This window comes from Ostrinia nubilalis, chromosome 18 (assembly GCF_963855985.1).
Source record: "Ostrinia nubilalis chromosome 18, ilOstNubi1.1, whole genome shotgun sequence".
NCBI classification, from domain to species: domain Eukaryota; kingdom Metazoa; phylum Arthropoda; class Insecta; order Lepidoptera; family Crambidae; genus Ostrinia; species Ostrinia nubilalis.
Genome location: NC_087105.1, coordinates 4253018 through 4278415, shown reverse-complemented (window position 1 = coordinate 4278415; position 25398 = coordinate 4253018). Strand labels below are relative to the sequence as shown.

Here is a 25398-nt window from a genome sequence, read left to right as displayed (position 1 = left end):
GCTCATAAAAATCTGGCCTTTTAGCCCCAATTTTATGTACGCTACTGTGTCAGTGCACAGCTGCAACCCGACTGAGGACTATCACCATGCAAAGGTGCCGGTGGAAAGTTGGGAGGGACTAATTTTGAAAGACAGGTGAGCTTTCGGCTATGGGGCTCGGCGCAGGCCGTATGCGCATGCGGCTGTGCTTTGTTAGCTGCACTGTGTCTAGCGCTAGCGGCTACCGCTGCAGCCAGACTAAGGACCATCACGCATAAAGTGCCGGTGGAGAGGAGGAACTATTTGAAGGACAGGTGAGCTCAAAAAAATCTGGCTTTTCAGTCCCAATTATAAGTACTTAGCGGCTACTGGTGGCAAGCCACGGCTGCAACGACTGAGGACTATCACAAGATACCGGTGAAAAGGAGGAACTATTTGAAAGGCAGGTGAGCTTTCGTAAAGAACTGGCCATTTCAGTCCGTGATTGCTTATGGGCGGCGCACCGCTCCAAATAGGGGCAGCGGCGCAGGCCGTATGCGCATGCGGCTGCGCTCTATTAGCGGCGCTGTGTCTAGCGCTCGCTGCGACCGCTGCAGCGAGACTGAGGACCATCACGCATAAAGTGCCAGTGGCGAGGAGGAACTATTTGAAGGACAGGTGAGCTCAAAAAAATCTGGCTTTTCAATCCCAATTATAGGTAGGTACTTAGCGGCTACTGGTGGCAAGCCACGGCTGCATCGACAGGACTATCACAAGATACCGGTGAAAAGGAGGAACTATTTGAAAGACAGGTGAGCTTTCGTAAAGAGCTGGCCATTTCAGTCCGTGATTGCTTATGGGCGGCGCACCGCTCCAGATAGGGGCAGCGGCGCAGGCCGAATGCTCATGCGGCTGCGCCTTATTGGCTGCGTTGTGTCTAGCGCTCGCGGCTACCGCTGCAGCGAGACTGAGGACTATTACGCCTAAGATGCCGGTGAAGAAGAGGCACTAACTGAAGGACAGATGAGATTGTTGGCTTCTAAACTAATCGAGCCATTTCAGGGAGGTTTTTAGTAGCCTTGAAATCAAGAAACTTTCAGTCTATGCAGTTTGCGACCTAATGACCCCTTTGTCGTCAAAATGTTTTGGGGATTGGCGATTAACAATTTAAAAAAAAGATAACTAGTCAAATTGCCTAGAGTCACGTATCATTGACGAAATTGTGATTTCCAAATCCCAAGTCATTAACTACACTATCTTTTTTTCGGACTGACTATGCTGATGGCCGTGAGCGGCTTTCTCAGCTTCACCGGACAATACGTGAGCGCAGATGGCTCTCAACCTACTACCCACACTATCCTATTTTATTATGGCTACTGAAAAATCAACATTAAACTCATGAATCTTCCAGGAGCCGAGTGATCCGGCACACTTTAGTGCTGCTGGTGACGACATCAGCCGCGCAGGCGGCGGGTGTTTTGTACGCGCAGCCGGGCGAAAGAAAAGTCGCGCACGTCGCCGCGCTATCTGCCGCAGCGCTAGCCAATGTACGTTCATCACTCAAACCTGTAAATATAGAGTCATCATCATCATCATCTTAAGGTCATTTGGTCTCATTACAGGAAAATGACTGGTTATACCAAAGGAAAATTGAGAACTTGTCTTCACGACCCACGTTGAATAGGCATCAAGCCTATTTTTTGCATATTAGTCCCGTACCGTAGTCGCTTTTTCTACCCTGCCGGAATCACGCACACGGCACTATTTACACGGTTAAATTAAAGTAATTATTCTAAAAGAACATGTTATTTTGCGCGCTCTTTATGAACTCCATTTGCTCAAAGTTGATTCTTCTTTTTGAAAGCTCCTAGCACGAAGCCTATCCTGAATAATATTTCGTTAAAATTAATAATCTATTATTATGATCGAAGTACTACTTCGATTAAAATCATTCAATGATGATGGATGGAGCGGAGGGTGGAAGTTAAGAAGACGATCTTCCTACATAGTAGTAGTAGGCACGTACCGTTAATGTTTCAAAAATAAATACATGTAGGTATCATACATTGTCAAATCTACAGGGTGTAGCGATGCTGGTGTGCTACGTGATCCGCGATGAAGAATGCCTGCGGTCCGCGAGGCGGGTGCTTTCCCTTACTCCACACCGGGAGTGGCAGGACTCCGCCGCTGGGGACACGTCACTCAATTGTGAGTTTGTATTGTTGTATAAAAACGTATAGCTTAACAATGAGGCACCTTATAGGCGCTATTTTGTAATAAATTCATTTTTACATTCATCTCTAGTGAATCATCATCAACTAGTTCTTAGCAACGTCGTAGTAAGAGGGGAATCAGAGTCACCAACATAGCCCGCAGAATTCCTAAACTTAACCCAGCAATGCCTAGAATTGGTTTGTGCACAAAGCTCCTAGAACTTGATAGCTGTTGGGGCAGAAAAGTTCTCCAGTATCGACTATACATAGTGTACTACGTCTTCCGGAGCATAGTTACTACTGCAGCTGGCCTTCCACTTGCTGGATCGACGATCTAGCTAGCAGGTCGCAGGTTGCACCTGGAGACGGTCAGCGCAGAACCTGTCGGTGTCGCCTTGTTGATTTGATTTGATTGATTTGATTTGACTTCATTTTATAACCTTGAGAAAAATAGTTTTTTTGAGTTTTACAATAATTTTCTCATAGATTCAAAGAAAACAAACTATTATTTTCCAGTGTACATAAAACAAGGCGGCGAGGTGGAAAGCAGAGGGGGAGTGGGGATGCTTGAGTCCACGTCATCACCCGTCTCCCCCATGACGTCATACTGGCGCGCCCCGGGGCTCGAGAGCCCGACGGGGATACATAGGTAAATTATGTACTGTACACATGTCATGTTCCTTATTTACTTTAAGAAGGTGGCGGGTTTAACAGCTTTGGTGAATGAAAATGCGTATTAACATTAAAATCGCTGTTTCAAGAACTACCTACTTTTGCAGTACCATTGACTTGATGAACATTATTTTTATAGCAGTAAAATAAAGTCCTGCACGAACGAGTATTCAGCTATTCCTGATACGCCGGCCACGAGAAGCGTTGGGCTCACATAATAAACTCGTCGCAAATCAAGCTCACATGACTTATATTTTGGTAATAATATCGAGATCCATATTATTGTTTTTTTTAATTGTCATGTCATCTTGTCCCCAAGTATTAGCCCGTAATTAAATGTCTAACCATTCGATTTCCCTTCCAGAAGGCAATCGAACCCAGACTGCCGCGCGGACATAGTCCGTTGCGTTGAGTACAAGGACTCAGTACTCAGCCCGCGATACGACCACCATCTCACCACGACACACGCCGTTTGCGACTTAATCCCTCGCGTGCCTTCCCAGCCCGAATACATGGCGCGCGTCTGCCTCGAACTCGGCGTCCTCCCCACTCCCCCCTCTAACCCTCCCGCCCCCCTCCTCACCTGCTCCGTAGACTTCGAACCCTACGACCCCCCCAAAGAAAACTGCGCCATCTGCGTCCAATCCAACCCCGACATATCCAAGATCCCCTCTCCCCCCATAAAAAGCTGCCTCAAAAAAACCAAAAGCAACACCTCCACCACCTCCCTCCCCTCCATAGAAATCCCCGAAGAACCCAAACCAAAGTCCGACATCGAACAAGTGAACCGCGAGTGGAACAAAGCGTACGACTCGCCCGAAACCGACCGAATGCTCAACAAAATCTCCAACGACCTGGATTTTCTCTTAAACCGGACTCAGGAAAGTTCTAAAGTGCTCGACCAAATCGAGGAGGCCCCCACTTAGGATTGTTTGTGATTCTAGTTTAGATGAAAACATGGAAACAGGGGTGCAACATGCCGTTAGATAAATAAATGTAAATAGACGTTACGGTTTTATAGTGAATTGTATCAGTGAGTTTGAGACTATTGTTGAGAATATGGTCGGATGCTATTTACTTATTTATTCAGGAAAACTCTTACTCGTACATGCCTCTCATCATCACAAAACGTAATAATCATAAATCTATATCTACAACGATTTTAATCACTTTTATAGACGATACAATATAGATAGCATACGACCATGATATATTTGACTTCGAAATTCGAATCCTTAAAAGGGTGACATTATTAGAATCAGTATAAACACATGACGTTCTAAGAGTATTATAAGTTAATTAAAAAATTATGCAAATGTGATATTTTATTGTTTAGGTTTAGTTGAAGCAAAAAGATTTTAATCCAAATTAAGACTTAAAATTACTTTCTCAAAATTTATTTTAATAAGTCTCTCTTTATGCATCTCAAAAATATACGTAAATCATTTTTTAAATCTTTATCTAATAGTTTATAAAGTTTAATATTTAGTTTTAGTTTTACTTTACTTTTATTATAAAAACTTGTGGTATTATAAAAGAAAAGTTATACAAAGATGTCACCCGATCACAAAAAACTAGTCAAGTTTTATATTACAGTGCAATAAGTTATTCATCTGATTGTGATAACCTCATGTACCTAATTTAATGTGTTTAGGTTAAATTAATACCGTATTAATAAATTAAGAAAACTTATCGAAAATAAATTGTGATACAAGTCTTGTACGTTTCCAATGGCATAGCGGTAAACCCCCTTATTTAAGATTACAGTTTTTATAAGCCTTGGAAAGATATTTGTACCTAGAACATATCACAGCTGTCCAATAAATTAAAAATCATACTTTATTCGGTTTTCACTAAATTCATATAAGGTAAATAAAACATTGACATGACATTATGCTACCTTATGAAGCATTTTGCTGTATTTTGGGGACCTAATTTACTAGGTAATATTTATGTAGACTTGACCCACACTAAATTAATATTACACATCATACAAGTTCATACAACATTGAGGCCTGCTATACACGGACAGCTTGAAGCAGTTAGTATCCGACAGCTTCAAGCTGCGACTGCGTAGCAAACTACAGTACACTTCGTACAAACATACACGGAACCGCTCGAGCAGTTACAACTGTTTCCGTAGTTTGCTATGCAGTCGCAGCTTGAAGCTGCCGACACTAACTGCTTCAAGCTGTCCGTGTATAGCAGGCCTAACATGAATGTGGGTTTAACGCTATGCCATTGCAAAGTTAAAAAATACCCACATTTTTGTATTATCGATTTAATGTCCAAATAATTTATTGTTTGCATGTGTTAAGATTTCAATTTGATTGAATATTAAAGCCAATATAGAAGTTTTTAACAAGTATTATCGTATTAAGTAATGTAATCATTTTATTTTTACTAACCTAAAAAAATATCCTGTAATATTATAATTTGAAGGAGTGCATGGCCAAATAATGATAAGTCTACATTTCGACAAAAATTAGTATGTTTGTTTATGTTTTACCGTTAATTTTAGTGTCACGTGACTTATATCAGTCAGTGCCTGTAGACAAATGAAACGTGATCACGAAATCAAATTGCATTTTTGTTGCAAATCACGTATTACAAGTACATAGCATGCCACTGTGTTTACTTTATATGCCGCTATCAGTTAAGAGCCATTTCACAAAAATATTCCGCGCGAATTTAGGTAAAAGCTGTCAACGCAACGTCAAAAGAGTAAAAAGAACGCTGAAATGGACAAAAAAATCTTGAGCCGTGACCGTATTAAGACTTGATTTAAGTTATTAATTTTAAGGTACAATGAGGTATTCAAACTTGATTAATTAATTTAAATTTTTAATAGAGTTTATTAAGTCTTTTATATTTCGATTCATAATGAAACACGAATAGGTATAATATGTAAAATATATATTAAGTATAAAATAAAGACAGTCACATAGTGAAAAATAAATCTGCCCCCTTACAGCTCCATCATCGGACCCTGGATACGAATAATGAAACACGAATAGGTATAATATGTAAAATATATTAAGTACAAAATAAAGACAGTCACATAGTGAAAAAAAAATCTGCCCCCTTACAGCTCCATCATCGGACCCTGGATACGAAATATTCGTCAAGGCGAATCACACAAGCCCAAACTCCATATGGTTCTATTGTTTTGTTACGGAGGTGGCCATTGCATCTCCTCCAGATCCATTATCAGACAGAGCTAAGAAATAAATAAATAAATATTATTATAAGTAAACAAATAACTAAAATAATTCATCTTACTATCTTACTTTTTACTAGTCTTACTAATATTATAAATACGAAAGTTTGTGTGGATGTCTGGATGTTTGTTACACTTTCACGCAAAAACTACTGAACAGATTTTGATGAAACTTTACAGTACAGTACAGCAGTACTAGGCAGTCTGTGTTCAACTATCACTCGGGTCGGACGTTCCTATCGCAAGACCTTTGGTTCACTCAGTTCCGATACGTCTCTAGTGCTGTGTGTAATTATTTTCGTTAATACACTGAGTTTATTAATTTCTACGAGTGGATTTCATTTTGCCTGAGACCTACGCCATGAACCCTGAACCAGAAGACCCTGTCGCCAGCGACAGCGACGCTCATCCATCCCTGGCGTCGACCAGAATAACAATGTATAGGCTATAATTTATGACGATCTGTGACAAACTAAATTTCAAGCGGGTGAAGCCGCGGGCAATACTACATAATAATATTTCATACTAGCTTTTTGCCCGCGACTTCTTCTGCGATGAAGTGGAAAATGGTTCTAATAGAATTAAAATATTCTAAGAAAATTGATTTTGTTAAATGATTATATTTTTTGATATAAAATCTACACATCATTATGTTTAAATATTTGAATACTTACAAAATTATGAGATCTTTCTAAAACAAAATTAAAACACTACACCTGCCGCAGATTTCTTTGTAAACAATGTTTTTTTGTTTTTCCTTCAGGTGCTAAAATCACCAGGCTATTGTGTGCGCATACTCTGGAGTATTCCACATACAACTGGTCGTCGGAGAAGCATAGATTTCCATTAAGTCTACTCCCGCTACCATATGGATCTCCGCTAAAACACTTGCTTTTGTATCGAAAATTAGTATGAGCAGCTGCGCACGCGGTTGCCCGTTGCAGGCTCTATGCAACCACACTATTTTAAACCGTGGTCCCTAAGCATGAGATGGGAAACTGCACTCTCTTGAATTCTCTTGAATTTGATGGTGTTAGGGGAATCCTAGGAATGAATACAGACTTTCCAATGGAATCTCCTCATCAATATTGCGAAATTGCGAGTTGCAATGCAATGTTACGTTTTCACTTGTTATTTTATTGTAATCTGACCTTGATTTTTCAAACACGTGTCAAAATAAAAAAAAAATTTAAATCAAAAGTACTAAGGAATATTTCATTGATATCAACTTAGAAACAAGCACAGATCACAGAAACTAAAGGGAAATGTGACAAGGGACAAATTGGAACATATTGCTTGTGAAAGCAATGATGACAGTAACGACGTCATTATGTAAACAGTTTATATTGCTTGCATAGTACCTACTAAAGATTATTCGAACGTTGAATACTGATACCGCAATGGATAATGAGCACATAATTTGATTTCTTTGTGTGTGTGAATTTCTAATACGACACTGAGTTTCGAACTCAGCGCATTACTTAGCATCTCTCTATATTTCTATGGAACCAAGTTATCTCCAAAATAACATTCCACACCTTTTTAACCTAGTCAGGTAATAATTTTAATAAAATGCGAAGCACGTCATCTATCAATAGGATATAATATGTATATTTTAGAAGTTAATAAATTATGATAACTTTAGAAGTTTAGTTAAATCGTAGAATTTCTAAAAAACAAGTACTAAAATCGTACTGAAAAAAAAAGCATTAACATGTTATCTAATTTATTTATTAAACGTCGAATTTTATCAAAGATTTTGGACTAAAGTTTTTGAAAATATTTTATAGCCTACATAGAAAAAAATTAGGATTCTAAATCGTGAAAGAATTTTTTTTCGGAGCCTATTGCCTCCAAACAAACAATTAAATCTTTCCTCTTTTATTAGTATAGATTTAACAACAAAACAAAACGCTTCTTTTTCTTCTTCACGAAACAAAACTCAAAGCGGATAAATAAATAAACAAATCTTTGGATAATTTCACAGCGCCATCTAGTCCAAAAGTAGGCAACCAATATGCTTGTGTTAAGGGTGCTATCATAATGGATATACTTTTTTATAATTTATTTATTAAATTAAATACATGGTACCTACATGTTATACATAGTTACACCCAGATCCGTCAAAGAAATTAAAATTCATCATTTCAATTTCTGCTCGGCCGGCCGACTCGAAACAGCCTCTCGGCATAGTATCAAATGTATTTGGTCGCCGTACAAATCACCGCTTTACGACACGAACGCACGTAAACGTCACGGCGGGAAAAATGACACAGGTCCTGCCTTGACGGGCGCTCGCGCCATACTAATCGATGTCGGCTTGCGCATTGTAATTTATACTGATATTCACATCAATATTTTGACAAAGTGGTTACTAATATTTAAACAATAACTGTAGAAATTAATTCTACAATGAATATTCTTTATTTTGGGATACTTTTATAGCAGTTTATGCTGTGTTTTTAAACCAAAAACCACGATCAAAATGTGACGTTAATCTTCAAATTTGCCAAATTATTTTTAGATTTTACTCAATAATGGTAATGAAATTCAAGAATCTATTTCATTAATGGACTACAAGAATATATGTCCGATGATTACTATATATTTTTAAGCTTATTATATGAGCATAAATAATAGATACAGGACTTTGAAAATGAGTCTGCGGCAATTTTTTCGTAAAATGGTTGTGGGAGATGGGGCACTGTGAATTAAGCAAAAGAGTTTTAGTAAATCCGTTTCATTAATGGTCAACAACAAGGATTGACCTATCTTTCGCAGTTATTAAATAATCTCTGGGTGTTGCTTAAGATAGTAATTCATGCTTCCAAAATCTTAGAAATTCGCACGAAAATGTAAAATGGCTCTTAAATGGTTTGGAGTCACTGACTGGTATTCTTAGAGCCCATGCACACCGCGTTATCAACGCTACGCGCTAATGGAACGCGCTGTGTGCGTCATGTTATCCCAATCAATGTAACTATACAGCAATCTAAATTTAGCAGCAAACGCACGAAAAAAACGTGGTGTGCATGGACCTTTAAACAGCAATGAAGTTATGTCCGCACTCTTGTTTTCTCACTTTGTTGTTACCATTCCTCGGCCAAATCCCAACATAGCATTATTACAATTGTAGTTACGGCCGTTAGAAACTAATTGTAAATATTCAAACGTGTAAATATGTTTAAGATGATTCTAAACGAATTATATTTTACGTTAAATCGGGTACAATATATTTTTATTTACAAATAAATTTTTTACTATTGACTTTGTGATTTTAACTTTCCTGACCTTTGAAGTAAATGAAACACTAAAGTAACATGTAATAAAATATTATTTATTAAAGCTCAACTAGCATAAATTAAAGGGGATAATTTACAAAAATAAAAGCTACACTAATCTGCAAAATATAACTGAATTGTATTGGACCTATCCACAATGGATATTACAGTAGAGCCACACTAAATGTATACATAAATACATTAAACTATATACAATATTTTACATAGCTCTTATAATTTAGTAATAACAACAATAATTTGGAAAAAACTTGTTCGATTTTTTAACTTATAAAGCTGTATATCCACCTGAGCTGGGATGAGTTAATCTGGAAAATAGGTATCTTTCAGTTAATATCAGATGGACAGTCACTGCTTGGAATACATAAACGCATAAAAACAAAATAGCACCAGAATCAATAAGCAGAAAAGCGTATATTGTCCTCTATTGCAATTTATACTTCGTTGAGTTATTCACTAATAGAATTAATATGAAATAATGAAGGATACAGCTGCAAAATGACTATAAAGTTTACACATAGATACATTGGAAGTAACGTGAGCTTATCACAAGGCACTGAAATATTACAATACATAATGATACACGCACGACAAACACGCCTCAATGTGATGCAAAAATTATAAAGATTATTCAAAGTGTCTTAGAGCAAATATCGCCAAAGAAGGCTTACAAAATGTTATTGTGAAAATTCAACACATCCATCAAAAATTACATTTGTATATTAACAATAGATTACACTAAACTACAAAACACTATATTTATTTGCGACAAAACTTGTAACTTATAAAATTAGTAACTACTTCTTCACCAAAATTACAGGCAATTTACAATATAATCCAATGTTAACTTAATCCTTTCACTGCCACAATAAAACAATTGCTATTCTGAAATGGCGTGTACTATATACAGTACATGGACAATTAATAGTGATGTGACGTATCATCAACTAGTCTTCTTTATTCACATCAATGCAAATATCATTCATGTAAGGAACATTATTTTTACTGATGTGCTCTTTCGGCTTAAATTTTTATAGTAACTAAGATATCAATTTTATATTAAATCTCTCATTATTATCTCTCTTTAGTTACTCTCCCGAGACCTTATTTTGGTGAAGAAGAATTTTTAAATATAATGATTTGACATACATACATTGACGAACACCAGACACACGACATTACTTTTATTATATGTATGACAATAAAGGATCAAACGTGACATATTATACAACTCGCTGTTGTATATTGGAGTCGCAGTTCTACGTTACATTATTTGATAATATACTTTTATACAACGAATAAAACAGGTATTTGTTATACTCTATTAAGCTCAACAAATATTATTTTACAACATTTACATTTATTTAGTGCCTCTTTAGTACTTGGCGTCGTAAGGTCGAATTTACACTATCATAGCAGAGTTACAAAAATATAGGACAGCCGTAGCGTAGTTAAAGAAAAATCCCGTTTAATCTGAGGATATAACGTTAATTTATAGGTAGAAATTCTTTCATCATAAAGTCACAAATCTGAATCTCCATTTAGAAGTCATAATATTATAGAAAATACCATTGAAGTTATTCAAGCATTAGAAGAAATTATATCTTAATGATGAAAATAGAAAAAAATGAAGAAATGTTCTCATGTAGTGTATATTCAACCTTAGAATACAATAAATATATTATGATTTACTTTAAAAACAAGTATGGATATATTATTAATTTAGGTTTTAATATGCTATGTTTAAATATGCGTAATTTATTTGCCATATTTTAGGAAATCTATAATATAAAACGAGTCAACGCTATTTAATTCAGTTTTTTTTAATGTATATTTTGCCTACAGTTAAAATAGCAACATTCATATTTTAGTAAGAAAATCCCATATATTTTATGTAGGTAGGCATTATTATTTAGTTACGTTTATGTATATTGTTTGGTTACGTGGACGTATTCATATCTAACACATAATTTATTAGATACTCATCTTGACTTATCGGTAGAATGCTACACATTTAGAGGCTATGATTTCTCATAATGTGACCTTTACTGCATTTAGCTAATTCATCAAATAGGCTAATTTATTTTACTATGTTCGCTAAAAATATAATTACATCTCACAGCATTATGGAATTTTGCATGTACCAATTTAAATAAATAGATAATTCTAAAACAAAAAATGCAAATACGACTTTGCATATAACAACCAATATTATGTATTGTCTATGTCTATCTATCGCTATAGCTTGTAGACAAAGTAACGTCTCGAAACGATTTCGCTCCGCTAGTTAATAAGCGCCAGTAAATCTATGTCTATGAAATATTTTATAATCTACGTGGCATTAGATAGCTTCGGTCAAACTAGTCGCCGAAAGCTTTCGTCATTTCTAATTTAAATTCTCGAATTTAAATATCGAATGTTACTTTGTCTATGAGCTGGTCTTGTCAGAGGCAGCGGTAAGACCGGTTTCTTAAAAGGGCTGATACATATTCATATAATATACGCATTACCTAGCTAATATCTATATTTATTATGAATAGTAATTTATCACTTGACCATCCAGTGAGCTGCGTGAGGTTCGAGATTGAATATCTGTATACAGTACATAGAAAGCGGCGATAAAGTACTTCCTACAGTACATTATTATGTACTTTAGGAAGTACTTAACAATTTACTAACCTATTGGTTAGTAAATTGTTGCCATTGTGCATACCTATGGTCTTAATGACTAGCTGCCAGGTTTTATTTGGAGATACAAGTTCACACACAATCTGAAAATTCGTTTCTGTTTTTTGCTTACGTGTAAATAGGATGTAATTTTGGAGATTTTATAACAACATCGTTTCAATTTATTATTTAATATAGCGTCTTGATGCATTACAGTGGTACATATTATTTGGCCAACAGGTCAAATATCAATGAATCAGTCATTGATAATTCGGTACTGATTTACTAGATACACTTATTTTATCTCAAGATTACATTCAGATTTGCAAATCATTAACATACTATTTGGGTTAATCATGGATAAACATATTGATTTGACCAATATACAATCAGCTACCCTTATAAAGAAGTTTTAACTGAAATAAATGTGACATTAATTTGCTTATTTTTGTCAAGCAAGGTATTATTTCTCTACATTTATAACCAAATTCTGGTCATATTAAATATGTACGCGGTCCTTGCACGTCCTATAACTTTGCTACTCCGAAGTAGCAAAGCGAGTGAAGGCCCAAATTTTGCGTATATCGGCAAAGATGATCATGTTTATGAACAAAATAATGTAAGATGTACAGTCGAAAACACAGCTACTCGTACTTTAGTGTCTATTGTAACTACATAATATGAGTTTTCATCTTGATGTGCTATCGTCTGTACAAAATGTAGAACCTGGAACTGTTTTCGTTCATAGCAAACTATTTTTCAGACACTCGGACCTTTCAACGTCAGCCTACCAAAGCTATCGACTGTTGGGTGTTATATTTAACTATACTTAAAATTATTAGATTACTTTTACTTGTGTTCATAGGACTAAAACGTCATCACTCACAGATAGTGTCCATGTGGAGGTGACCTCACGCGCTCACCGTACGCGGTGCTATTACGGATGGCGATCGCTGAGTCCTGACAGCCGTAGTTGCTATCACGATGATAGCGACTTCATGGCGTCTGGGGGCAATCGCCTTACGTAATATGGATGCTGGACGTCTCAGCCGCAGGCGTCACGTTCATTGGAACCGCGCATACCTGGAACATGAGACATAACTTGATTAGTACAATCATAGCAGTCTAAACGGTCTACCGCGCCAATGAAAACTAGAAATCTTACAAACAAAGCCGTATAAACAATGTCTTATATTCTTTTCAAGCATCTCAGCGAGGTGTCACCGTAGCTACAGCTAATCACGTGTGGATATTTGCGTACTATTTAATTACCACGCTGACTAGTCCTGGTAGTAAGTAAAGTGCCTGTGTTGCCTTAGCCACTGGGTGCACATTTCCTAGGCGTTTCAGCAAGTTTAGCTTCAGTTTCTCTACAGTCTAACCCAGGTCAGTCTCAAGCTGAGACTGTCAATCAGCACTATGCTGAGACTCTCAGCGGCAGCGGCGGCGGGACGCTGACTGCCTCAAGTCTAGATGACCTGATGATGGCGGAGCGATCACTGAACACACCTGCGCTGCCTCGACCGCTACAACTGGAACAGGTCGTCGTGCGCTCTCTCCAGACGCTTCAGCGAGGAGTCGACCCGGCGACCCTGGGTCAGGGTGGCGGTCGGCGGCGGCAGCGGCGGCGGGATCACCTCGTTGTACGACGTGGACGCGCCCATTGACGCTGACTGCCGCAAGCGGGCGGTCGGGCGGTGTCTCACGAAGCCCTCGTCGATTTCTTTCACGAATCTGGAATGAGAGTATTGTCGTATTAGTGCCACAGAGGATCAAAATCTAGATCTGTTTGATCCGAATCTAAGAATTGAATCTAGAACTTGGTCTAGGCATTGAGAATGAAGACTGGTCTTCATATATGGTGGCGGTTCGCGTCGCGTCGTGATAGAGACAAGCGACCAAGACAATTCGAGAATAGAGACCTTTACTTAGATGTGTTGGATCAGAATCTACGTCTATTTTGTCTAGATATTGAGAGCTGAGACTGGTTTTCTTGTCTAGATCTACTGGATCAGAATCTAGGTTGGTTGTGCCGAGTTAGATTTATATCCTAGGGTCTTATTTCGATCAGTGACGTATAAGCATCTTGCCTGACAACACGGATCGTAATATTAAAATTGCTATGTATTTGTCAAAATATTCCGTACTAGCTTTCCGCCCGCGGCTTCGCCCGCGTGGAATTTTGTCTGTCACAGAAAAACCTTATCACGCGTGTTCCTGTTTCAAAAACCGGGATAAATACTATCCTGTCCTTTTCCGGGACTCAAACTATGCCAAATTTCATCAAAATCGGTTCAGTGGTTTAGGCGTGAAAGAGAGACAGACAGACAGACAGAGTTACTTTCGCATTTATAATATTAGTATAGAAGTATAGATTTTGTAGAGCACTGCTTGGTGACTCACTACATTAAGATGCATGGAATATGTCATGTCGTGCGTATACAATAACTACTAACATTTTTGTATGAAACCTTAATGGTGGGCCTATTATTACCGTCTTCTGTAAACTCTATGTGAATCATTCTAGTATACTGCTATTAACAATAGATAACATAGGCAATTATTTTTCGAAAACAAGTACAAATAATATTGCATGCACGATAACGATAGTTAAAACTCATTATTAACTTTTATCATTAACAACAAAAAGCTCGGTGAATGCCCAAGGGAGTAAGATGTGTCTATTGTTACAAAAGTATCATTAGAAATGCTAATAATCAATACTTGTGACTAAATAACTGACATCATTACAATAAGTAAACCATGAAACAGAGAAAAAAACGATTATAAAATAATTTCCTTAATTTTTGGATCGGCTTCTAAATGACCACTAAATAACTTAAAGCAAAAGGAATGCTTTATAACGTGTAAAGTGGCGAATATCAATTACAATCTATTAATTTAAAAGCACGTGACTGTTCTTAATCGCGAGCAGTCACGAGATCTGTGACGAGACTCATTACGAGATCGCTGGTTGTGTCATAATACAGTCAATTAGACAGTTCCTACTTCCTATTCTACCAAATCGTTATAGTGCTGAAAATTTGACTGCAGCTACTGCTGGCCTCTGGTGGTGTTGGTCTGAGGGTAACTCTAGTTTAACCAGGATCTATCGATTTACCATGTCTGAGGGTAACTCTATTTTAACCAGGATCTCAGGATCAGTTTTATAGATGGTAAATCAATATTTACCATCTATAAAACTTTGAATCATATCTGCATAATTCTTATTCTGAATTATGACATCATGACCCATTTCTTTTTTATGTCTCAACAGGATAATACAGAATCTACAGTCTAGAGCTGGTCCACAGAGGCGTGTTGTGACGTAATAATTAATATTATGTTTACTAGTTCTGCTCAAGTAATTATCATTAACAACTCGATTGAAGCGTGAATTCTCTACAATAATTACTAAATTATTAGTTGTGTACTTAATTAGTCGCAAAACTGACGAAGGTATCGCTCTTTGTTTACATTATTTCGTCTAGACGCCTATTTTAAGAGTTGTTCTTTCACTGAGATAATATGAAGTAGGGACATAAAGATTTAGTTAGGTGATGAATATGTACCTATGGGTTTTTGTACAACAGAATTTTCCCTGGACAATATGCGACATTTAATTGGGACACAATGATACGAATAACCCTTATCGCGTACACATATTCATATCATTTAATTGCGAATGTTTTTTGAAAATTAGTTTTCAGACTTCAGTGGACAGTGGACATTCGTGTTGGAGACGAGCAAAGTCCATAAAATATCAACAAACTTTCAAAATGAATCACTCTGATAGTTGTCGAATATAACATGATAACGGAAACAATTTTGGTTCCTAAACATTATAGTTTGACGATAAAAAATATCGATTTGCGAGAATCGTGAATGAGGTTATTGCGTTCCATTAAACTTATAATAATTGACTGTGCCTTTATAATATACACAGTTCGTGCCCTCTTTGGCAAATCTTGTAAGCTAATATAGCCGGCTAACATTCAAACCGTACTTTCTTTGGACCCAGTAATATGAGTAAGTATTTACTAAGATTTCAAAGTGAAATAATATTGAGTTCACGAGACAATTCAGTATCTGTATCAGTGAATTTCTATCATAATGTACACAATTGTCATTTACATTGGCGCGAAATATAACTGAAGGAACAGTACAAGGATTAAACAAGCGAGTTTACTCAATGGAATATTTTTAGCCGCACTACAGGATGGCTGGCCAACTGAGCTGACCACTCCCGCTGACCTACTTCCCACAATCCTTAACAACAGGATATGCTTTATTACAACCGTATAAAGTCACACTTCCAGTGGCAAAACGAATTTGGTAGCTCGATACAACTTGGTTTCTAGAATACGAGATAAAACCTGCCGAAATGGAATGGAAGTACCTATTGAATTGGAGAAAATGAACCCTATAAGCTTCTCTATTGAATCTCTATGAATTTTATTGTTTTCTTTGAAAGCAGTTCGCATTGCTATGTTATTTCTAGTAGTAAATATGGTAATAGTATGTGGGTATCCTTTATTGTCTCTCACAGATTATATTCATGAACAGTTTGGAATTGCAAAACTACAACGCTACGAATCCAATTCAAAACATGTTTACCTCATCATGGCGTCGTTCATATTTTTAGATATAACATGGAACAGCCTTCCCGGATTTAGATCTCTGGATAAACAGGAAGAATTTGATGGATTGGTTAGTTTATGCGATTAATCGTAAATAATACTTCCAGTTATAATAAACAACTCAAAGTGTTGTGAAGACCTTGGACACTTGTCGTGTACTTCATATTTTACTACAAAATGTTGGAAATCTTGCTGAATATACACCCTGTATTGTAAGTGGTATATTATTTCATTTAGGATTCATAATTTTACGCTTTCCTTGATATTGCTTTACAGTGATTGTAGAGTCATGCCTGTATCTTTAACTTTCTTCAGAATCTTTTACGAAATCTACCTACTGAATTATTTATTGAGTGGCTTTATTAGAAAGACATTTGAAAATGAAAAACTAATTTTCTCCTAAGTGAAATGTACCTTAAAAAACTACTCAAGTGGTCATCGATATTCCGTGTTGTATTGTGTATTGTAGGTACTAAGTTGTAGGAAGATTTTAAAACAGTCCATTAAATTGGTAAGTGAGTGTAAATTGAAACGACCGCTAAACGTTATTTCAAGCCGCGCAGTAAAAGATCATGATCTTTCTTAGATCAAAAATGGTGTCCAAAACAAATGTTTTCGTCGGGTCCACTCGCTCACTTGCTCGCTGATAACAAGTGATACAACATAGTAATGAGGGCGCTGACCCTGATTATACATTATAGTGCGTCATTATCAGTGGCACATTCATCAACCGGACAGTTGTAGAGCGTTTAATAGTAGTAGATGCCAATTATGTTGTCTAATGGCAATCCACAGCATCACAGCGTGACAATGTAGATATGACAGACAGATGGTTTCAGCAACTACTAGTATTCCTACTCTTCTATTAGACTCTTCAACCTCCATAGGTTCAGCTATTAACTAAGTAGGTACAACTAAAATTCTAATAATAGAATATCACCACCATAGCTCTATCAGTGTCCCGGTGAGAAAGAGGGACACAAATAAAGTGCTGGCTAACGAATCCGTTTTACGTGTGTACTTTCAGAGTTATAACTCCGTTATACAATCCTTGTTACTCCGTTACACGATCTTTATTCTCCGTGTCCAGGAGATAGGATCTCCAATCTCCAAGTGAATACAATGGTGAACACTCATGCGGTATCGTAAACCTTAGGTCTTAACCCTACAGTGGTCGCGCGGATTACACCCGTAATCCACTCGTGCAAATTGTCTAATATTTTGAAATCGGTCAACGCGATCGTTTTGATACTTCGTGTACTTTAAGTTGCATAGTCGAAGATCACAATTAATGACGTGTGAGCGCCAGGTCGCTTGTGGATGTGTCGCAGGAGCCCCGTAAATGCCGATGGTCTACCCGTGTAATCCGCGCGACCAATTACGTAAGTATTTTTTAAGTTACCTTTTTTACGTAATGTGTTTGTTTTTGCATTATTAGTGTAAATTATTGCTTTATAATAAATAATTACGGCATAGATATGTATTCACATTTGTGTTTTCAATAACATCATTGTATTTCAGATAAAAATCATGAACAATAGGCAAAAAGCACAAATTGCAGAATGGCTAGAAGTAATTGACAATGAAAGCGTATCTTCTGGCGACCCTTTGGTTTCTGATGAAGAAGTGCACATTCTTCCACAAGAGAACCAGTTTCACAGACCAGTGATTAGTCATCTAACTCAGAACCATCACAGCGGAGTTTTTTAGGTCGCTACTTTGACTGCGGAAGAAAGCGCAATCAAAGTACTGGTAATACTTGTAATTCATGCAACAAATTTATTTGTCCTTATCATTCCATGATGGCCTGTATCTCCTGTTCAAAATATAATTAATAAATAAGTACAAATAGTACTTAATAATTTACTAAACTGCCAAAGTTGTCATTTTCTTCATGAAAAATGATGATTTTTATGTTTTGGTTAATTTATAAAAACTGAGAAGACTGCTCATTTCTTTGTTTGATTATTTCATTAACTAATACATGACAATAAATATCAAAAATAAAGAAACATGTTTTTATAAAGAGATGTCTTATTTTTTTACTCCATAAAATGGATTACGCATGTAATCCGCGCGACCATTAACGTAATATTTTAGAGCGCGACCACCGTAGGGTTAAAAGACTACCCGGACTTATCCCACCACACTTTCACCCCTGCAACTCTTGTATAGCCAGGATCTAAAGCTTGGCCTCCAAAGAAACCTTGGTTGGGAGAAATCCCGAGGGATAGCTGTCGAAACATCATAAAAGATAACTGTAAGCCAGCCAGTAACTAGCCTATAGCATTTCGGCAATCGAGAGGTCTATTCATAGCTTTTAGTCCTCTAGCCGGCTTTTTCGTTTCCGAAATTCCTAAGAACAATCGTCCTTGCATATAACGGGTTCTAATAATAAGTCTAGTTGATTAAAAGATGATGGGCAATTCCCCAGTTTTATCACTTGTCTATGTGCAGCTAGAAAGTATATTAAAAACGTAATAATCATATCCTCCCGATCAATAACATCGTGTTATTACCGTCCTTGTCTAACCTTGAACTGCAAACTTCAGTATCTCAACAAGTTTGTGATAACGAAGCTAAAACCTCTGGCACACGGCGATCATAAAAGCTTTGACAAACAGAAAGCGAACACCCTTTTATTCGATATTTTAATGACAAAAACCTGGATTAAGTTTATTTCAATTCTGTTATACGCACTCCAAATTGTATGACGAAGTTAGCAGAACCTCACGCACGCTACACGCCCTATGTGCCTTTGCTAAGTTTAAATATACATGAAAAGCTATAAAAATATGAAACTGTAGCCGACGACGTCATTTAAATAACACGTAAAATATAGGAGATGCCAGATCCAACTACATACTAAGATAAGCTGTAGGTTATCTCCATTCATGTTTTATTTTATAGCAATTTGCGAGTAATATACGACTTGAATCTTTATTAGTTAAAAATAGAAATCCCTGCTATCAATTTTCTTTGAATGATATAAGCCAAATTCTACTTTGATTCAATAATATTACAATAACATCTGCTATAGTGTTATTATAAAGTATGATATAAACACTAGAGAGTTCCAGTATACCGGCCGACATACCGTGCAAACAGATAATAATGGTAGGTCAAGGGAAAAGTTCGTCATTAAACCAACCAAAACAAATTCCATCGATTCAGTGAGTTTAGGATAGCGTGAAACACATTGCATTATACATAATAGGAGTAGAGTACGCCTAATACCTACTCTTTTGTAAATTTTCAAGGCTTATTCAAGTACTGCAAGGCTAAAGGTAGAAATATTATTTGATAGACACGAAGGAATCCTTGTAAAATTAAAATATGGAGGGGAACTTTTACCACAGTTGAATTGATAGACGACGACGACGACTACGTTCTTGATAGAGAAGATACCGTATTTGGGCAAAAAATAGTTTGACATGCTCTCTAGCAGTGGTCCTAGCCAAAAACCTGCAGATTTTAAATTAAATTTTTTTTTTAGGCTCATGGATGGGAGGATCCCTGAATATTTCAAAAGAAATAACAGTTTACAACTGGTGTTTCTTCGGGTGATAAAAGCCATTTTGTGTGCCATCAGCTTTTAGAGCCAGGCAATAGAAACTGTTCCATGGTAAAAAACAGTAATGGTAAATTAAAAAACACAATAACTTCAATCTATGCAGATAATTACGCAATGTAAAAATTGAGAATGGCGCGTAGCGGGACCTGTCATGTGACCGTAGAAAGTGCTGAAGCATAATATGAATGAATCACGGCGCGCGCGCTGCGGCCTTGGATTAAGCCATTTACAGACGTGCAAAAACTTAAATGCGTTTCCGTAGATAACTGTATCTGGCCCTTTGGAAGGGTTGTAGTTATTGATGTGCCGTTCCCGAGAACGCTCTCTCAACTGAGAATATTCTCGGGAGCGTTCCCGAGAGCGCTCTCCTAAGTGAGAAAGGTTGAGAATCATGTTTATCAAATGGAAATAAACAAACTTTCATAAGTATAATAGTATAAAATTAAGTCAACAGATAAGTGTATATTAAACAATACACTCTATTTGCAGTGAAAGGCTATATTCTCAGTGTTCCCGAGAATATTCTCGGGAACTTTCTTGGCAATATTCTCGGCAACTGCACCTTTATTATATTATTTTTTTCGTTGTGAAATGTCGTTTTAATGATATGTAAGATGACAGAAATTTCTTTTTACACGTAATTAAATAATGTAACTGTAAATTTTTCGTTTTTAAGACGCTCTTATTAGGTCTTCGTGTATGCAACTAATTATGTAATGGAATCTTAGAATCTGAATTACACGCACTTCTAAGTCTTGTATGATCATGAAACTTGGCAATTATATGTAGATTAGAAATGACAATACAATATTGTGGTACCAGCTGGTCTGATGATGGGACTGGAAGGTGGCCAAAAGAACTCCTAAACGAAACGGCGGAAACTCATCGAGTTTGGGTTCGTTGGATTCGTCTTTTCGAGCACTTTAATGCTAGATGATATCCAGGGTCCTGATGATTTTTGGCTTTTTAGTGCTGTTAATAATTAAAAATGTGTTTTTAGTTTTTTAAACTACATATTCTTTTTGACATTAAGGGCATATTTCACAATCGCTTTGTAAGGGCCTGTTTCGCCACTTCTGGATAAGTTGTGGATAGCCTGTGTAACGGATTATTTGACACATTTTTATAAAAAATACGTGCTAGCTAGACTGATCCGACAGTTACCGAATATATCCCGGACATTAGTCTGTACGAGATTAGAATGGTTCTCAAACGGCTGAAAAACAACAAGGCACCGTAATCACGTCTGAGCTTCTGAAAGCAGGCGGAACGCCGGTACTAAAGGCTTTTCAGAAACTATTTGATTCCGTCATCCTCGAGAGAATAACGCATACGGCATGGCAAAAAAGAATGGTGATACTGCTCTTCAAAAAAGGTGACAAAACTTTGTTGAAGAATTATAGACCCATTTCGCTTCTGAGCCATGTCTACAAGCTGTTTTCGATAGTCATTACGAATTGTCACGCTAGCAGGCTCGACGACTTTCAGCCCCCCGAACAAGCCGGTTTTCTAAAAGGCTTTAGTACCATATACCATAATAATATACGCTACGGCAGATTATGCGGAAGATCAAGGAGTATAATCAGCCACTTTGCGTTTGTGAACTATGAGAAAGCCTTCGATTCGATTGAGACATGGGCAGTGCTTCAGTCTCTTCAACTGTGCTAAATTGACTATTGATACATTAAAGTGTTGAAAGGCTTGTACAAACACGCCACAGTGACAGTCCGTTTTAAGATCAGAGGACCCGAAACCTATCCAGTTGCAGCGAGGGGTGAGACAGGGAGACGTCATCACCACCGCCCTGGAAGATGTTTTCAAGCTTCTGGGCTGGAGCGGATTCAGCATAAATATCAACGGCGAGTACATCACCCAGACAGCAGACGATATCTTAGTCATGGCTGAGATCGTGGAAGATCTAGGCACAATGCTCGATGGCCTCTATAGTCTCTCAACAAGTGGGTCTCAAAATGAACATGGACAAGATTTAAAAATCATGTCTAAAGACCGTGTTGCACCCACTCCTCTAAAGTTAGAGACTCTACACTCGAAGTTCTTGACAATAATGTATACCTGGGACAAATAGTCCAGTTAGGTAGGTCCAACTTCGAAAACAGGTCAATCATCGAATCCAGCTCGGCTGAAGGGAAGGCGGCTCGGGAAGCTTCACGATATTTTCACGCAGCTTCTCCGTCGCGTCGCCGCTCCGCTTTAAATTCACTTTGAATCCGCTTGCAATCCGCCAGGGTGGCAAGGGCCTTAAAAACTCAGCGGCACACTGATGTTCAAATACCGTAGCCGAATTCTAAAGCCGCGGCACGCATTCGCCACGAAAAGAGTGAACAAGACAGCAATATCTCACTCATACGTTTCATGCCTTGTTTATAACGACTAGTCTTAACGCCCAGTTAATAAAACATCGAAACATTACAAATAATATCACATACAAACAACAAAATTAAAATTAAAACTAAATGTATTCTGTCGAGAACACTGAGAATATTCCCGGGAGCGTTCTCGGTTCTCGAGAATATTCTCACTGGGAATATTGCCGGGAACGAGAACTTTCTCAGCGGCACATCTCTAGTTGTAGTGACTAGCAATACTTAAAAGAATAGGCATTAAAATTGAAAAAAAAAATATGGCGATTTTTTTATTTTGTAAGTACTATTTATGTACATACTCAATTTTAAGTACTTCTCTAATGTAGTTTTTACTATCCATAATACAGAATCATAAGATAAAAATGACTTTCATTAATTTACATATATCAATGTAGTAAAAAATTATGACACTAATAGAAGTAGGTAAAACAAAGTCTTACAATGTTTAATTTTAAACATTCATAACATCATAATTCATAACACACCTACTGTAGAGTTAATTGTCACATTGTTAATATACAGGTGCCAATCACTTAAAACTTGTTTTGCAGGCTATGTATCACTCAATAAATTGTAATAATGGAGCAAGAAAATTTTTACTTTTATGTTTAGTTATTATTTGTTGATTTAAATTAGAATAACTGTTGTAACAGTTACTAATCTAATGAAAATCACAAGAAGATAGAATTGCATTCATGATAATAGTTACTAATCCTAATATCAATCCTGATAGAAAATAAATAAGTAACTATTTACTGATCAATTAACACTATTTTGTGTTTATTAACTAAATCAACTACATAATTATGTTGTGTAATCACAACATTTGCTAATGCTCAACACTTTTACTAAGATTACATAGCTAAGAGATAATGAGCAAAAAATTAACTGGATTCATTTGCCCTTTCTTATAATGGAATAATCAATTACAATTGCCTTGACTGCTACTGATTAACAATTCTAAAAGCAATTGCATTCTTGTAGATTTATTTCCTCAAATGATTTGGAATCATAAGTACAACTTATGAAGTTCAAAATCCATTGCAAAAACTCATAGATTGTGGCAGGATAAAGAATAGTAAGTGTAATTTAAACGAAATTAGAAGACCCAGCTCTGTACTGAGAGCTGACAGAAGAAATTGTTTAAAACCTATCCTTCTATTTTTTTTAACAATCAAAAATATCAAACACAAACAACTCTTCCCAAATCCCACTTCTTTGCTATTCAAAACATTATTACCCATTTAAAGAGGTGCATACTAGAAATACTGACATCTTTAACTCTACAACTAAATGCTACGTTCAAAATATGAATTTAATATTCAGTAGATGTTAACTTGGAGCCCGACATTACCAACTATCAAATAAACTCTTATCAGGCTCCACAAACAAGTTTATCAAAATAGTAAGTAAAGCACAGACCCAACTTCTGTTTACTTTATCATATCTCCTTCGGTACACTAGACTTATTATAACTATTGGTTCACATTGCAGTTAATCGATGCATGCCTACATTGTTACATCCTTCAATATTATGTTTAGATATTAAAATAGCTTTATGTAGATAAAAAAGGTACTCACTCACTGTTTTCCTTGGACTTTTCAACATGTTTCTTTATATCTGCCAGGGATGAGTCTAGCCTATTCAAAAAGTCGTCAAAACTTTTCTTTTCGTCTGGACTGCCTGGCGAAAAGTCTCTAGTAGGCATCCCAGCGATTGACGCTCGATGGCTGGGCGGCGCTGGCTCAGTCACTCGCTCCCCATTCTCGTAGAAAGGGGAATCTTTTGTCACGGGTATAAGAAGATACTCCCTCAAAAACAAACTATCCGTGGCAAATAGCCGATTCGCTCTCCTTATTTTCTCCATCTACAACAAACATAGAACGTCCAAAAAATAAATTTTGTCCCAAAATTTAGCACATAAACAAGATAATAACACTTTAGTGAAGAGACGGATGCACTTACAGTTACACCATATTTCAGAGCGATTCCTTGCAGCGTATCACCTTTAGACATGACATGCTTAATGTATTCTTCGTTCCTTTTCATATGATTGCAAGTGCTGCCGTATTTTTTCAATGGTCGAGCAGATTCTCGAATTGAAACTCTCTCGTCGAAAAGACGGTCCTCCTCCATTTTTGACGTATTGAACAGTGACATTTGTTGACAGCCAGGCATGTTGAAGTGAAAGAGCGTGAAGCTAGCCACCAAAGTAGCACTAAATGCTAACTTCATAGTAGTTTAGTACATTGAACTTGCGTTTGGATACATCATGAAGCTAAAGATAAAAATGGAGGGCAGAGTTGGAACAAAAACTTGAGTCAAATACCTGCTTATATCTATCTTGCTCTCTGCGGCCCTACCTCTCTTTTTAGTGTGAACTGTAGTATTGCTATCTTCTGATTTAAATCTCCTTGTAAATTCTTCGAAATAGCCAATTCACTAACCAAATCAGAAGTTAAACAAATAAATAATTAATATTTGAAACTAAGATTACCTAGTTAAATAAAAAATCATAAAATTGTCGGCCATTTAGGCTTAATGTGTTGGCGAATCAGGGAATTACAATCCCAATTCCTGGGTAATCGGTACCATGTGGCAACATCGGCCCAATCCGGCCCATCATGGCGGTTGTTTACTATTTTGTTTATTAAGCAGTTAATTTCGTTTGAGATTGTTTACAGGAAATAATCATTGTTTTATCACAAGAATTGGTGCAAAATTTTGTAGTGCGTGGTTGCGGTAGTACGTGGTGTCCTGGAAGTGACAT

General features: G+C 36.9%; 3 protein-coding genes across 4 annotated transcripts in view; 2 read left to right on the top strand and 1 right to left on the bottom strand.

Annotated features, from left to right (window-relative positions):
• The window catches only part of LOC135080855 (uncharacterized), a 29476-nt gene extending 29076 nt beyond the window's left edge, over nucleotides 1-400 (top strand). The window contains exons 19-20 of the mRNA XM_063975582.1: nucleotides 25-135; nucleotides 322-400. Coding sequence (XP_063831652.1) covers nucleotides 25-135; nucleotides 322-400 — 190 coding nt within the window. The remainder of the gene's footprint in view (nucleotides 1-24; nucleotides 136-321) is intronic.
• Nucleotides 401-2045: 1645 nt separating this feature from the next.
• Nucleotides 2046-4062, top strand: LOC135080374 (uncharacterized). Of its 2 annotated transcripts, none has more exons than XM_063975022.1 (4): nucleotides 2046-2166; nucleotides 2688-2820; nucleotides 2986-3101; nucleotides 3208-4062. In XM_063975022.1, the coding sequence occupies exon 4, from the start codon at nucleotides 3356-3358 to the stop codon at nucleotides 3767-3769; it is 414 nt and encodes a 137-aa protein (XP_063831092.1). In that variant the 5' UTR covers nucleotides 2046-2166; nucleotides 2688-2820; nucleotides 2986-3101; nucleotides 3208-3355; the 3' UTR covers nucleotides 3770-4062. The 2 variants fall into 2 exon arrangements, with proteins under 2 accessions (XP_063831092.1, XP_063831091.1); XM_063975021.1 differs by having other exon boundaries at nucleotides 2983-3101.
• Nucleotides 4063-11042: 6980 nt separating this feature from the next.
• On the bottom strand, nucleotides 11043-24816 carry LOC135080536 (lysM and putative peptidoglycan-binding domain-containing protein 2). The gene is made up of 4 exons (XM_063975181.1): nucleotides 24594-24816; nucleotides 24209-24495; nucleotides 13539-13763; nucleotides 11043-13112 (listed from the first exon to the last, which is right to left on the bottom strand). The coding sequence occupies exons 1-3, from the start codon at nucleotides 24804-24806 to the stop codon at nucleotides 13556-13558; spliced, it is 708 nt and encodes a 235-aa protein (XP_063831251.1). The 5' UTR covers nucleotides 24807-24816; the 3' UTR covers nucleotides 11043-13112; nucleotides 13539-13555.
• Nucleotides 24817-25398: the final 582 nt, after the last annotated feature.